Source organism: Amblyraja radiata, chromosome 10, assembly GCF_010909765.2.
Source record: "Amblyraja radiata isolate CabotCenter1 chromosome 10, sAmbRad1.1.pri, whole genome shotgun sequence".
Taxonomy (NCBI): Eukaryota; Metazoa; Chordata; class Chondrichthyes; order Rajiformes; family Rajidae; genus Amblyraja; species Amblyraja radiata.
Window position 1 is genome coordinate 45,844,043 of NC_045965.1, and position 15,462 is coordinate 45,859,504.

General features: G+C 39.5%; 1 protein-coding gene across 1 annotated transcript in view; it reads right to left on the reverse strand.

The window, feature by feature from the left end:
• Window positions 1-395: 395 nt before the first annotated feature.
• The window catches only part of LOC116977868, a 39,940-nt gene continuing 24,873 nt past the window's right edge, over window positions 396-15,462 (reverse strand). Inside the window, exons 5-8 of the mRNA XM_033028723.1 lie at window positions 12,264-12,318; window positions 6,788-6,857; window positions 4,991-5,102; window positions 396-1,322 (exon numbers count right to left, since the gene is read on the reverse strand). Of these exons, the coding sequence (XP_032884614.1) occupies window positions 608-1,322; window positions 4,991-5,102; window positions 6,788-6,857; window positions 12,264-12,318 (952 nt within the window). The 3' untranslated portion in view covers window positions 396-607. The remainder of the gene's footprint in view (window positions 1,323-4,990; window positions 5,103-6,787; window positions 6,858-12,263; window positions 12,319-15,462) is intronic.

Below are 15,462 nucleotides of genomic sequence, written 5' to 3' on the forward strand. Positions count from 1 at the left end.
ACCGAGAGGTTTTGAATCTTTGGAATTCTCTATTCAAGGAAGCATGGAGTCTCAGATGATGAATATGTTCAATGCAGAGATCAGGATTTTAGATATTGAAAGAATCAACACATTAGGATTTGTTGCAGAAAAGTGGTGCTCAGGTTAAAGATCAGTTCTAATCTCACTAAATGGTAGAACGGGTTGAAGACCTGCATTGCTTAACCCTACTTATATTTCTTATTTTCATAGTATTTGAATATGTTGTAGCACACATAATATATTGATATTATGGTATTTTAGATAGAAACAGATGGACAGCATTTAAAGAGGTAAGATCTCAGCAACAAAAACATTTTTTTCATTTTTTATTTAAATATCCATGCTTTCTCATAAAAAAAATAAACATCTTTGTCATTTAGCATATTTTTTTTATTTTTTACTTAGCATGCAAGATAATGCAAAATATGAGGTAGCAGGATGGAAATAAATTAATCAATATGCCATAATCTTAGGATCTTTAACTATAACTTAAGATTTATTTTTTGAATTGTAATTAACAAATTGGTTATTTTAAATCAAACCACAATTCTAAACCACAGCTAGTTCACTGGAGACAGGCCACTTTCTATGTGTGGCCAGTAAGGTTGTCTATGCGGGCTCTTCTCAATCTGTTTGTGGACTTTCCCTGAGTACCTATGGGCTTCTCAGTGGTGGGTGGGGTTGGATTAAGAACATAGCCATCATGTTTAGGCATTGAAGTAAAGATTTCAACAGGGCTTTTCAAACTTGATAACACAGTCCTGTTATTTTCTGTGGTGCGCTGAACTCCAATCTGGGTGGAAGAAGCAATTGACAGCTGTCCAGTTGGGAAATCATTGGTTGACTGGGAATACACCAATGCCCCTTGACGTTCCTCTTGTAATGATGGTGATTCTTCTACAGAGGTTCTAAAGCATGCAGACTCTATTTTGTTTACACTTAAAGTCCTTGGCTTGTCATCCATTTTTGGTGATTGAATGTTACCATGCGTTTTTACCTCACGACAAGCCGTATGACATTTGGATACATTTCCGTTTAATGCTTCCTTGCCATGGGAGGTGGGTATTGATAGGTCCACAGCTTTGCAAGAGGTTCTCTGAGATGATGCAGCAAGTATTCCAGAATATTTCAATTTTGTACGACTGTCTCTAGTTCCAATAGCACTGTATTCACCCAAAGGTGATATATTGTGTTGTTTCATCTTCTGCTCTAGATCTGGTTCTGAATGACCACATGTTGCTGTTGAGGAATTACTTTCTTCTGATGGGCTGACTGCTGGATTGTTCAATCGTGCTGTTTTCCTATATCAAAAAAAGTGTTTAGGTATGATGTGCTTATTTAGAACTTTTATCATCAAGGTTGTTTCTCATCTAAGCAAGCAATGTATATAAATGTGTACACAAAATTCCAACAGGAGCAAGCTAATGGTCTGGTGTCATAGAGTCACAGAGCGTGTAAACAAGCCCTTCGGCTCAACCTGCCCACATGGACCAACACGTCCCATCTACACTAGTCCTACTTTCCTGCGTTTGGCCCATATCCTAGGAATGTTATAAAATTTTAAGATTTTACAAATCAAGCCTGTAATTTATCCCATCAGATTAAGCATAAAAAGAACTTTAATTTGATACCTAATTCACTTTCATATCTTCAGTAATAAAAAAAGTTATGGTCATTTTCAGACTCAGAATTTAGCATCTTGTTCCCTATTGCTTTTTCATTAACTTAACACAAAAGCTGTGATAGAGGACAGTCAATTGACATAAAAGCCCATAACATTCTTAAAAATTAAGAGAACTGAATGACATTATAGATTGAAGCATTCTGAAACAAATATGATATACATCTTACTTGGATGACCTGAAATTAAAGTATATAATTAGTTAATTACCTAATTAAGTATCTAATTACACAATTAACCATTGTGACAGAAATAGTAATAAAAACCCAGACTGCCTTGAAAATTCAAAAATGTGATATTCTTAAGATCAGAACTTTAATATTATTGTAACGTTAAAACAAATAGTAAATACCCAACAAAAAAATTCATATTCATCAGTGTCATCAAATCAATTAAATTCATCTAAATTCAATTACTAGATCTAAACATCTATCCCATTCTTAAGAAAAGGCTAAAAATAAATGTTTAAATAGCCAAAGTATCCAAATAACAAACTGATCCCATTCACACCAGAATTCACAATATAACATGATGTTTAAATCTCATTTTGTCATGAATTTCTATGCCAAATCGAAGGAGTTAAAATTAATTCTCATAAATTTTACTGTTGGTTTATAACACTGCAGCAGGCAAGGGCCGTTTTGCAGACATGTGTTTAAAATCCACAAACATCCACTCTCAAGATAGTCAAAATCATTATTTTTTTGTACAATCATGTCATAAGAAAATCTAAATTAATTTTGTGTAATTGTCTATCCATGATCAATATTTTCATACTAAATATCTAACTAAAAACTATGTACTGTGGAAGTTTTTAGTCAGATATTTAGTATGAGAATATTGATCATGGATAGACAATACACAAAATATAGATAATTTAAATGTTCTTATGACATTCTGCAAAAAATAATGAATTTGATTATCTTGAGAGTGGATGTTTGTGGATTATGATACAGAGATCGGGTTGTGCCTCCGCCATGATTTTGTGCACACTCACAGTCACAGCTGGCAGGCAGGACACGACCGATATCGGGGCCTAACTAACATATTTCGCATCAACAGATTAAAATGAAATTACACCAAAAACTAGATAAGATGTTAGATAAACGCCCGACAGTACATAACTTTTGTTTTATCCTGAACTTGCGATCCGTGATTTTGAACGCGTTGAAGCTGTCCCGATTTTCACCCAGCGATTCAATAGTTAAGCAACGTTTAAAAAAAAAAAATCGCAAACGGGATGACAGAACGGAATCCCTCCTTGACAAACAATAAAAACCTGCATTTTACTACCCCCCCCCCCCCACCCCCACAGCCTCTCGAGCCGCACGCACAGGCAGTGAGCAGATCAAGAGCGCCACTGATGGCAGGAATTTGTAACAGTGCTACATATCCCTCTAAACCTGTCCTTTCCATGTATCTGTCAAAATAATTCTTAAACATTGTGATAATGTTTGCCTCAAGTGCCTCCTCTGTAAGCTCGTTCCAAACACCCACAACCTTTTGTGTAAAAAGGTTATCCCTCAAAGTCCTGTCTGTGGAATTCTCTCTCAGAGGGCTGTGGAGGCAGGTTCTCTAGATGCTTTCAAGAGAGAGCTAGAGAGGTCTCTTAAAAATAGCAGAGTCAGGGGATATGGGGAGAAGGCAGGAACGGGGTACTGATTGGGGATGATCAGCCATGATCATATTGAATGGCGGTGCTGGCTCGAAGGGCCTAATGGCCTACTCCTGCACCTATTGTCTATTAAATCTTTCCCACCTCACTTTAAACCCATGTCGTCTTGTTCTCAATTTCCCTACTCTGGGTAAGAGACTTTGCATTTACCCTTTCTAATCCTTGTATGATTTTGTACACCTCTATAAGATCACCACTTATCCTCCTGCGCTCCAATGAATAGAGTCCTAGCCTGCTCAACCTCTACTTATAACTCAGGCATGGAAACATCCTTGTAAATCTCCTCTGTACCCTTTCCAACATGTGCACACTGATTTGTGCATGTTTACAGCATTAGTTATATAGACCACCTAAGATCTGCAATTTTATTCTTTCAATTTTATCCCTTTTATCCCTTTTCCATACTCGTCCATGAAGAAAACTGATGGTAATTTCTCAAGCAGGTGGTCGCATTTTGATTTTAGTTGATATTAAACTTGGTTCAGAATTGGCACCCTTCTGATTTGGAACATTGTGGATTCAAGCCATGGTACAAAAACAGAATCTACTTTGATGCAGCGCTGACATACTTTTACCCAATCTTTTCGCTGACAGGAATGTCAAACAGGATAAATCTCATCTAATTAATTCCTGTGAGAAATTTCCATTATGAGGGTTATCAACTTTCTGCTAATTTGCTTGACCAAGCTAGATTGACCAAGCTAGATTGACCAAGGAATGCTTCAATGAAGAGCAATTTTATTCTGAGCATTCAGATCAAATCCATAATTTGCCAAACTTCAAACACTGCAGAGGTTGGTGAAAATTGCCCAACGCATCACCGGTTCCTCACTCCCCTCCATTGAGTCTGTCCAAAGCAAGCGTTGTCTGCGAAAGGTGCTCAGCATCGCCAAGGACTGCTCTCACCCCAAACCATGGACTGTTTACCCTCCTACCATCCGGGAGGCGCTACAGGTCTCTCCGTTGCCGGACCAGCAGGTCCAGGAACAGCTTCTTCCCTGCGGCTGTCACACTACTCAACAATGTACCTCGGTGATTGCCAATCACCCCCCCCCCCCCCCCCGGACACTCCTCCCACAGGAAAAACACTATGACTGTATGCATGTAAATAGATTTATTTATTGAAATCATATTCTATGTCGCTCTTCCAGGGAGATGCTAACTGCATTTCGTTGATCTGTACTGTACACTGACAATGACAATTTAAGTTGAATCTGAATCTGAATCTGAATCTGTACAGAGATCCATCAGCTAGAGCTGGTGTCGTATACTGACTGAGCCTCTTATGAGAAGCATGAAACAGGGATTAGTTTAATTTAGTTTAGAGATACAGCAAGGAAACAGGCCCTTCAGCCCACCGACCAGCCATCCCTGAACACTAACACTATCACACACTAAGGACAATTTGCATTTATACTAAGCCAATTAGCCTACAAACCTGTACGTTTTTGGAGTGTCGGTAGAAAACTTACGCAGGTCTCGGGAAGAATGTACGAACAGTGTTCAGACCAGTACTCGTAATCAGGATCGAACCCCGGTCCCTGGCACTGTAAGGCAGCAACTCTACCACTGCGCCACCATGCCGACTCTAAACATATCTGAACATATCTTACCTGCTGGATCTATGGGTGGGTCTGCACCCCGGTGGTTTGTGAACCTGTATTTGTATTGATACTGGTGCCAGCTGGAGATCCCGTTCGAGTATTTTCCGTTCCTTTCGCAGTTCTGAAGATGAATACAGAGTGTAAAAACATTCAGAAACACGGTGCTCCCTCTTAAACAAGTTATACAAAAAGGAAATCATGTTCAAACAACTTTCATGAATTTAGATGGCTCATAAGGACCATCAAGTCTTCTCCGCCATTCAATCTTGTCTGATCTATCTCTTCCTCCTAAATCCAATTTTCCTGCCTTCTCCTCATAACCTCCGACAACCGTACTGATCAAGAATCTCAGATCAGATTCAGATTCAGATTCAACTTTAATTGTCATTGTCCGTGTACAGTACAGAGACAACGAAATGCATTTAGCATCTCCCTGGAAGAGCGACATAGCATATGATTTGAATAAATATTTACATTAGCATATATACAGACATAGTGTTTTTCCTGTGGGAGGAGTGTCCGGGGGTGATTGGCAGTCACCGAGGTACGTTGTTGAGTAGAGTGACAGCCGCCGGGAAGAAGCTGTTCCTGGACCTGCTGGTCCGGCAACGGAGAGACCTGTAGCGCCTCCCGGATGGTAGGAGGGTAAACAGTCCATGGTTGGGGTGAGAGCAGTCCTTGGCGATCTATCTATCTGTCTTAAATATATCCACTGACTTGGCCTCCACAGCCATCTCTGGCAAATAATTCCAGATTCACCTCCCTCTAACTAAGGAAATTCCTCCTCATCTCCTTCCTAAAAGAACATCCTTTAATTCTGAGTTTAAAGTTTAAAGGATGCACTTAATAATAACTTTAAATTTATACAAGGTTATATATAATTTTAAAATGCTTTTAAAATCGCCGCAGACACAAGAAAGTGTAGATGTTGGTGTACAAAAAAGCCCTGGAGTAACTCAGCGGGTCAAACAGCATCTCCGGATGACATGGATATGTGATGTTTCGGGTTGGGATTCTTCATCAGCTGATGCTGGTGGGGGCAGGGGAGTGGGGGGGGGGGGGGGTGAATGCTAATGATTGGACAAAGGCCAGTGATGACAAGGCAGAAGGTGTGAGACTTAGGGGCCTGTCCCACTAAGGCTATTTTTTAGGCAACTACAGGCGTCTAGGCTATCGCCACATGGTCACCGGGGTGTCGCCTATATCGTGAGTACTCTCCTCAGTCGCCCAAAGAGTCTTAGCGTCTTTCTGGTCGCTGCTGGATTTTCAACATGTTGAACATTTTTCTGAGACAGTCAGCGACAGTGGGTTTGACACCAAAGAGCGTAACTTGACTTCTTCTGATGTAGGTGCTGTCGTAGTTGTGGCCAGGTTAACGTAGGTTGTCGCCAGGTGATGTAGGTTGTCGCCGGCGCTGACTTCGTTTTTTTTGTTGTTGTTAAAGTAACGATTCTATTTCAAATTTTATGTCAAAGGGGGGGTCCAGTCGCCAGTTTTTTCGGCGTCCTGCCACGACTATGACAGTCGCCGGCAGTCGCCTAAAAATAGCCTAAGTGGGGCATGCCCTTAAATGATTGAAGATTTACGAATCCCCCAACATAAAACACCATCTATCCATGTTCTCCAGAGATGCTGCCTGATTCACTGAGTTACTCCAGCACTTTGTCTTTAAAATCTTCATTTTATGACAGGCAGGATATTTTTTTTTGCACTTATATCATTGTTCAAAATAGATTGTGGTATATTTTGTTAATGTACATATTGTTTTCTTGCAAGTACAGATTGAAGTACAAAGTGGAGACTCACCTGCAATTGATGGCACTGGATTATGCACCGGAGGGTTGAAGCTGCAATTATGTTCTTCTTCTAAACTCTCCTGGGGATATCACAAAACAGTTATAATTCTGCTTCTTGATCACAAAATCGAAGTGATCATGGAGTGATTTTGGATCCAAACTTTATATACTTATAGTATATATAACTTACAGGTTCAAGGTGGGGGCCATTTTTGCATCCCAGTTCAAAGAAAAGCATTGAGGCAAAGCATGTAAAATAACTAGCCGTTATGTGGAAAAGTCAAATGTCACATGATATGCAAACTTTACAAAAAAAAGTTGCAAACTTTTTGCTGAAAGTAGGTACGGCAATGTTGGAGAATTAAATATTTTCAGATTCACAAGTATTTTGATTCAGGAAGCTAAAAGGTCCATGGAATAATGATCCTTTCAAACTTCATAGGAAAAAATTGCACTATACACAATATACACAACTACAACAGATCCAATAGAAAACTAGGAAAATAGATGTGATAATAGGCCTTTCTCACGGGGCGACTTGACGCAAGAGGTAACCAGAGTTGAACATCGTGGGAACCTCGTACGATAACCGTACGGCATTCGTGGACCACCGTGGACCACCGTGGCACTAACGGCAGGTACTCGTGTAACTTGTCGACTCGGGAGAAAATTGAAGCAAGCTTGAATTTCTCCAAGAGTGACTTGTACACTTGTGGTTGAACATTGAAACATTATATGGACGTAGTGGCCAGTGCAATATTCGTAATAATTCTTGCGTTTACCGTGGGAACTCCTGCGAACGGTGAACCCGGAAGTTTGAGTTTCAGTTTATTTTAGTTGTTGGCCACTCACCATTTGGTGTGACATCTAGAGTCCTTTATAAATGTCTGTATGTTAATGTGTGTTTTTTCCTCTTGGGCATTACTTTGTTTCTGTTGGAGGCTCCACATTTTATTATAGCCTGAAGTGTGATAAAGCTTTTAACTCAGCAGTTTGATTGTCAGTGCTTGTTTACCTCATTGTTAAATAAATATATTTTTTACTATCAGATTGATGTCTGCAATTCTTCATTAACACATCACTACAAGATGAATGTCTCTAATTATCCCTCTCATGCTGAAACACAAAATAGTTGAAGGGAGGTGATATAATCACATTTTCATTCTTTTTCATTTTTGAGTGTTCATGTCCCTCAATTGCTGAGCTATTTAAACATTTGAAAGTTTCACCTCTCAGTAGATAATTAAATAAGGCAATCATCACGGTCAATGTGAGGCAAAGTCTTTATTCCTATTTGACAATATAAAAAGACGACTTCTTGCACATATTGAGAGAAGGTGCATCACACCAAACAACATTTGTCTAAAAAAGGGCTTCGCAAACATGAAAATCAACAAATGAGGCACGCTAGATTTTTTAAAACAGATTCTATTCATTAACCTCCGCAACAAGCCTAAACTCAGGCAATAAAAGGGACAATGCAATGTGCTAAATGGCAGGTTTTGCGGACGACCATCTTATAGGAAGCACTTTTCAGAGGACAACACTAGAAAGTGAAACAAAGAGAAGTAAGCAGGATTACAACGGGACATTATTATCAGCTTATTTTCTATGCATGTCTGCTAACATGCAGTAGTGTTCCTGTGGTCGGCTACCCATCAATAGAGCTGTCCTGCCACGGCACACTCCCCAATTGTGAATTGTAGTAAGCGCAGAGATGGCCTCTTTGCTCTTTCCCACTGTATGTGCCCGAGTTACCTTTGAAACGCTGTAGTGGGACCATTTCCGCCTTGGTTGCACCACTTCTCCATGTACCTAGTGTTATTCCCCCTGTGTCACTGTCCACTAGGTCACCGTCCTGGATGGCTGTTGCTGATCCTGCAGCTGCACCTCTCATTCGGATCAGGTTGTGCAGAACACATGCTGCATATACTATAGTCTCAACATTCTTGGGTTTCTGCTCCATTGTCTTGAGCAAGCATCTAAATCTGTTTGCCAAGATGCCAAAATAATTTTCTACAACCCTCCTAGCCATTGACAGCCTGTAATTGAAGATCCTCTGTTCCCTAGTTAGATTCCTCTGTGGATTAAGCACATTAAGCAGTTTATCATATTGTCCAAATAGAGGTCTCCGTTGAAAGATGGGCTTCACCCAGTGAGACTTCCTCTTAATTCTCTTTTTAATTAATCTCACCCTTCTGCCTTCACGCAAGCGTCCTCGATTCACATAGAGGGCTGCTGCATACAGCGCGTCAATGAAAAACACCACCATCCTGTACTCGAAACTACTTAGTACAGGCATGTCTCCAAATGAGCCAATTCAACCAAGGGAGGATAATAGTGTGTGAAAAAAAAAGTGACATCATTTGTGCCACGTGATGATTTAACAACACTTCACAGTTCACAATGTTCATTCAAGATTTAACGGGAAAGCTCGGGAGACGGACAAGTCACTCGCACAAATAACAGAAATGCCGAGTACCCGTGGGAACTCTTTATCTACCCCCCGTTATATCGTGTGATATCGTGCTAGACCACGACCACTTCACTCTGGTTACATCTTGCGTCAAGTCGCCCCGTGAGAAAGGCCTATAAGAAAGCCTGAACATTTGTAGGGCAAAGTGATTTTATTTTGCAGATACTAAATAGTCCTCAATGATTACATTGGAAAATGCACTCATGGAGACACAGTGGAAAAAAACACTTCTGCAATTTCATTCATCAAATAAAGTTTTAATGAAATAATATGAAAACGTTGAAATAAATCGAAGATCAGAAAGTAAAAGGATAGCCCAAAACGTAACCTTAGAATATATTTGGCTTTTTTGTAATATGAACAGAAACCCTGCAAAGGTAAGTTTATTGGATGAAGGTCATTGGGAAACCAGCCTTCCACTCGTGCTGACTAGAGGAGCTCATGGATTTTTCAGTTGATTAAAATGAATTTACAAGTAGATTAAGCAGTCTCCTCAAACAAAAACAACAGAGAAGTCACCAATATGAATGTCAAATTGTGGCGCCATTATTTTAAGGAAGTAGGTTGGAATGTCCATAAAACACAGAAATCTATGTGTCATGTAGAATTAAATGAAATTATGTCATTTTATTTTCCCCATTCATTAACCTCCAGCCAAGTTACCGAATAGTGAAAAGCCTGGATGGAGTAGATGTGGAGAGGATGTGTCCACTAGTGGGAGAGTCTACGACCAGAGGTCATAGCCTCAGAATAAAAAGATCTTAAAAAGGAGATGATGAATTTCTTTATTCAGAGGGTAATACTTCATAAACTCACAATAAAATGGGGTGTGAATCACGTTGAAAGTAGTCAACTGCACGTGAGGTGTCCACAATAAAAAAATCTTTATTTTCCAAGAAAAAATCTGACAAATATATTAAAGACTGAGTGGTCTGTGGACTGCTATCTGTAGTTCCTAGGTGGCTGCCGGTAATCTGGGATGTCATCCACGGACACAAGGTCAAGCGACAGTGGGAGACAAAAAGTCACAGGCCACCAAAACGAGATCACATTCAAAGCCCCCCAACTCACTCACTGAGTTTAGAAGGATGAGGGGACACCCGATTGAAACTTACCAAACAGTGAAAAGCCTGGATAGAGTGGATGTGGAGAGGATGTTTCCACTAATGGGAGAGTCTAGGACCAGGGATCATAGTCTCGATATAAAAGGATAATCCTTCAGGAAGGCGATGAGGAGTCATTTCTTTAGTCAGAGGTAGGTGAATCTGTGGAATTCATTGCCACAGAAGACTGTGGAGCCAAAGTCAGTGGATATTTTTAAAACGGAGATTGATAGATTATTGATTAATACGGATGTCAAGGTTATGGGGTGAAGGCAGGAGAATGGGTTTGAGAGGGAAGGACAGATCAGCCATGATTGAATGGCGGAGTAGACTTGATGGACCGAATCACCACTTAAGTTGAGGGTGGTGGGAATTACAAAATTGAAGAGACAAGAGGTGTGATGTGGAATGTATTCTGTTTGTGGAGCAAGGTGGAGGTGTAATCTGCTTTGCTTGAGGAACTAGAGGCGAATCATTTTTGGAGCCCCTGTCTTACCAAGTGCTGAATAGACACCATGCCTCCAAGCCTCACTACCTTGCTACTTAGCTTCTTAGACAGTTGAAAACACAAGATAAAGATGAATCAAAGACAATTAATATTAATATACGAACTCTCGCTGCAGTGAGTAATTTTCCATCTGCCTTGAAGAATATAACTTGGAACAAGTAGTTACTCACAGTAATCCAAATATAATTCCATTAAGCTGACAACTGGAGCCAGGTTATGATCATGATATAAATATTGCTAATTTTATTACCCGTTTACTAACTACATCTCTTCTTGGGATAAATATTGGCCAAAGTACCAGGATAATTCCACTGCTTTTAACATCCAAAGGGAAAAAATGAGGCCTCAGGTTCTCATGTGAAAGACCACAGACGTCATAATGCAGCACTTACTCAGTATTGAATAGTGTTCAAGTTTCTGAAGCTTTTAGTTTTATGATTTTGGACAGCTCAAGTTTTCTCAAGATGAATATGCACTTTGAAAAACCTTATTTGCTGGCAAGCTCTGCAAGATGTCTTGTTGCTGGTTACTATGAAGGAGTAAGAGTTTAGGAAGAAGGAGGCTTTATAACAGTGGGATAGGGTGTTGCTGAGGCCACTCCTAAAATAGTGTTTATAGTTTTTATCTCCTTACCTAAAAAAAAAAGCATATAGGTGCATTGGAGGCGGTCCAAAGGAGGTGCATCAGGATAATGTCTGTAATGAGAGGGTTGTCATTTCAAGGGAGACTAGACAGTTGGGATCTAAACTATTTCATTTAGAAGAATGAAGGGTAAAATTCAACCATTTAAGAAACTACGAGAAATCGACAAATGTTGAAATGGTTTCATTAATGAGGCAGTGATGAACAATGGAACATAGCTATCAAATAAGGGGTTTGTCAATTAAACCTGAAGTGCAAGGACATTTCTTCCCTCAAAGGGCAATATATCTCTGGAATTGTTTGGCTTTGAGGGTGATGGTGGTCAGATCATTAGATATATGCAAGGTGGAGACAGATAAATATTTGAAATTTGATAGGGCAAGGAATTTGGGGTTTTAGAGAACTGGCCAGCAGAAATCAGCAGTGATCATATTGAACGGCAGCTTACTCCTGATTCTAATTTCCTGGAGTATCATCGTCATGCCCTGCCTTGTAAAATTAGGTGCAGGGTACTAGGCATGGAAACCAGTATTGGGTAGTGAATAATGATCCTGCATTTTGCAGGTAACTAATTCAACACAGATATCCAAACATCGCATTTCTCAAAAAGCCATTTCCAACCGCAACATAAATGGCATGGAATTCAGATACATAAAACATTTGTGAAGATGATTTCAGGGGTGAATCAAGGATAAATAAATCAATGTTTTAACACAAGTAATTAATGAATTGTACCAGGTAATTTCAAAGAGTTTACCTGCAAGAATTGAATATATCTGTCTAACATTTTAGATTCTTCTTGTAAAATAGATCTGCAAACGACAAGAGAACATATTTAAAGCTTAAAAGATTTGCTTGAAATATCTAAATAATTCTGAGAAAAAGCATTCAGATTCTTATTGCAGGGTATCATAGACTGCTCAAACCTTTCGTTTTAACAATATTAATCTGCTAAAATTCATTATCCCTCGAACTTTCAAACATCCCTCGAACTTTCAAAGCAGTGAAGAAAGCGAATGGTATGTTAGCATTCATAGCAAAAGGATTTGAGTATAGGAGCAGGGAGGTTCTACTGTAGTTGTACAGGGTCTTGGTGAGACCACACCTGGAGTATTGCGTACAGTTTTGGTCTCCAAATCTGAGGAAAGACATTCTTGCCATAGAGGGAGTACAGAGAAGGTTCACCAGACTGATTCCTGGGATGTCAGGACTTTCATATGAAGAAAGACTGGATAGACTCGGCTTGTACTCGCTAGAATTTAGAAGATTGAGGAGGGATCTTATAGAAACTTACAAAATTCTTAAGGGGTTGTACAGGCTAGATGCAGGAAGATTGTTCCCGATGTTGGGGAAGTCCAGGACAAGGGGTCACAGTTTAAGGATAAAGGGGAAATCCTTTAGGACCGAGATGAGAAAAACATTTTTCACACAGAGAGCGGTGAATCTCTGGAACTCTCTGCCACAGAAGGTAGTTGAGGCCAGTTCATTGGCTATATTTAAGAGGGAGTTAGATGTGGCCCTTGTGGCTAAAGGGATCAGGGGGTATGGAGAGAAGGCAGGTACAGGATACTGAGTTGGATGATCAGCCATGATCATATTGAATGGCGGTGCAGGCTCGAAGGGCCGAATGGCCTACTCCTGCACCTATTTCCCATGTTTCTATCTAGTGCTAGCTTCACCATTCGAATCTCATAACGTCACCTGCAGAAACTATGTGCTAACTATCGTTTTCACATAAACCAAGACATTGCAAAGAAAGAACAAAGAGAAAATATAACAAATTCAGATATACAGCCTGAAAGTGCTGACTGAAAGTGTTGCTCCACATAATAGATTCACACATTCAATAAAAACGCTTAGCAATTATACAAATTATCTTCAGATTAATTTGGACAACATTTGCAATAATTGACGTATGTATCAAACTCAAATTTTGCCACTCTTTTTTTATAGGCGATTCCAGACTACAACATTATAATGGGTATAGACATTATCTTGTGGGGCATATCTTCGCATTGTTATGGTGCTTTCTTTAAAAAATAAACCAGATATCTAGCAAGTGGAAGCTTTTTATAGAATTCTATGTTGCGCCTGATCTATGACAAAACTAACTTATTGCATGTGGCTGACGGACATATGCAAATGTGACCATGTGCACATTTCGCCCTGACAGATACAGAAAATTCCATTACAAGTATTATATTATTGTATTCTCATTTAATTTTTTGTCCTTTCACTGGACACAAGAACAGTATGAACAAATGTCTTTATACATTTGCAGATGTTATGTGGTTTGAGTCATCCAATCAGAATGTCACATGATGAAACCTTCAGGAATGCTTCCAACTAATGCTGGCAATTCAAAATAGTCTGTTACACAAATTAAGTTGCAAAGGAAAGGCAATGAATACTTGCATATTACACAGAGCCTTTCACTTCCCTTCACCATCATCGTACTGCATTTCAAACTCAATAATTTCTGCAATTTGTCTTGCAATGCAATAAAATAGACATATTGAGCATGTCAAATTCTCAAAAACAGCAGTGCAATAACAATTAGATAATGGTTTAGAAATCCAGATGCATTGGGCTTTTTTCCCCCCAATGCTATATGTATTTTTGCAAGGAGTGGACACAAATGCCTCGACTTCCAGGTTGAATCATACTACTTGGGAAATGAGATCCATCATTCAGGTCACAAATCATATTTGATGTGTGCCAAATAGCATCATTCTCTCAGCAACCTTGTTTGAGAAATTAATCAACTTTGTTCTAAATAGTGCTCTGAACATAAGATCTAGAGCATGTATTGCATGCACTGAGCACAGCCATAGCTCTTGCACCAGTATTAGACAAGACATTAAGGTGTCAATTGCAAGGTGTCTCTACAAATCAGGTTGCGTGGCACCACACTGCAAACCGACTGCATTATATTGGAGCTAAAAGAATTAAAAGTGAATTTGAAAAAGAAATAGCTTGAAAACTGAATACAAGAATGAATATGGAGAATTAAGCGGCAGTCCAATGTAAATCTGCGTTTTTGACAGTTTATGTTGATGAAAATACAAAAAGTAAGCATATCAAAGAAACCAGAGAGAATTTTATAGTAGACTAGACCAAGTGGGACCCGTTGGGTTCCTGTCACACGGGAGGTCTGGTCCCCCAATGCAATCCATTCCCCCAATGCAATATTCCATCACTCACTCGTTCCTCAAACGCAACCCGTTCCCCAACGCAATATTCCACCACTCACCCAGGCTCATTTCCCCTTATCCCTCAGCACTGCCCCCCCTCCTCCTCAGCTTCCCAATTGCACTTGCTGCCAGGACTTTAAAAAATAATCCAATTGCACTTCCCCTGCCTCCCCCAGCACTCCCTCCCACTCCTGTTCAGCCTCCCTGTTTTTGAACTTTAAAAACTTGCTGGCAGGACTGTGTTCCGGGGAGGGCCAGCAAGGATTTGGATCCCATTGTGATGTCATAGCCATAACTGCCACTGTTGAATCTTTCTCAAACTGGATTTTGTAAAGTTAATAATGTGAATAACTTGTGCAATATAACATAAATCTGAACGAAACGTTGAAAACAAACCACAGGACAATTGCGAGTAAGGTGGCACAAAAATTGTAGCGCTATCATGTACCTTTTGGCGTAATTTTAGGATCTTACTTACTCACACGCAGACATCCAAACAAACAAGATGAGAGTTTTAGATATAGATATATCTATATATAGATATCTATATAGATAGAGAGATCTAAAGATAGATAGATGTATAGATATATAGATTGATATATATATACATGAAAATCTGATTTGAATCGAATAATGAAATATGAACTAGCATGTTTTGAAATGTAGTTCATGAGGCATACTTCTGGCACACCACAATAGTCGTCAAGAATTGAAACTCCACATACCCTCTACCTGTAGCTTGTATCAGGAAGGTACGTTTTC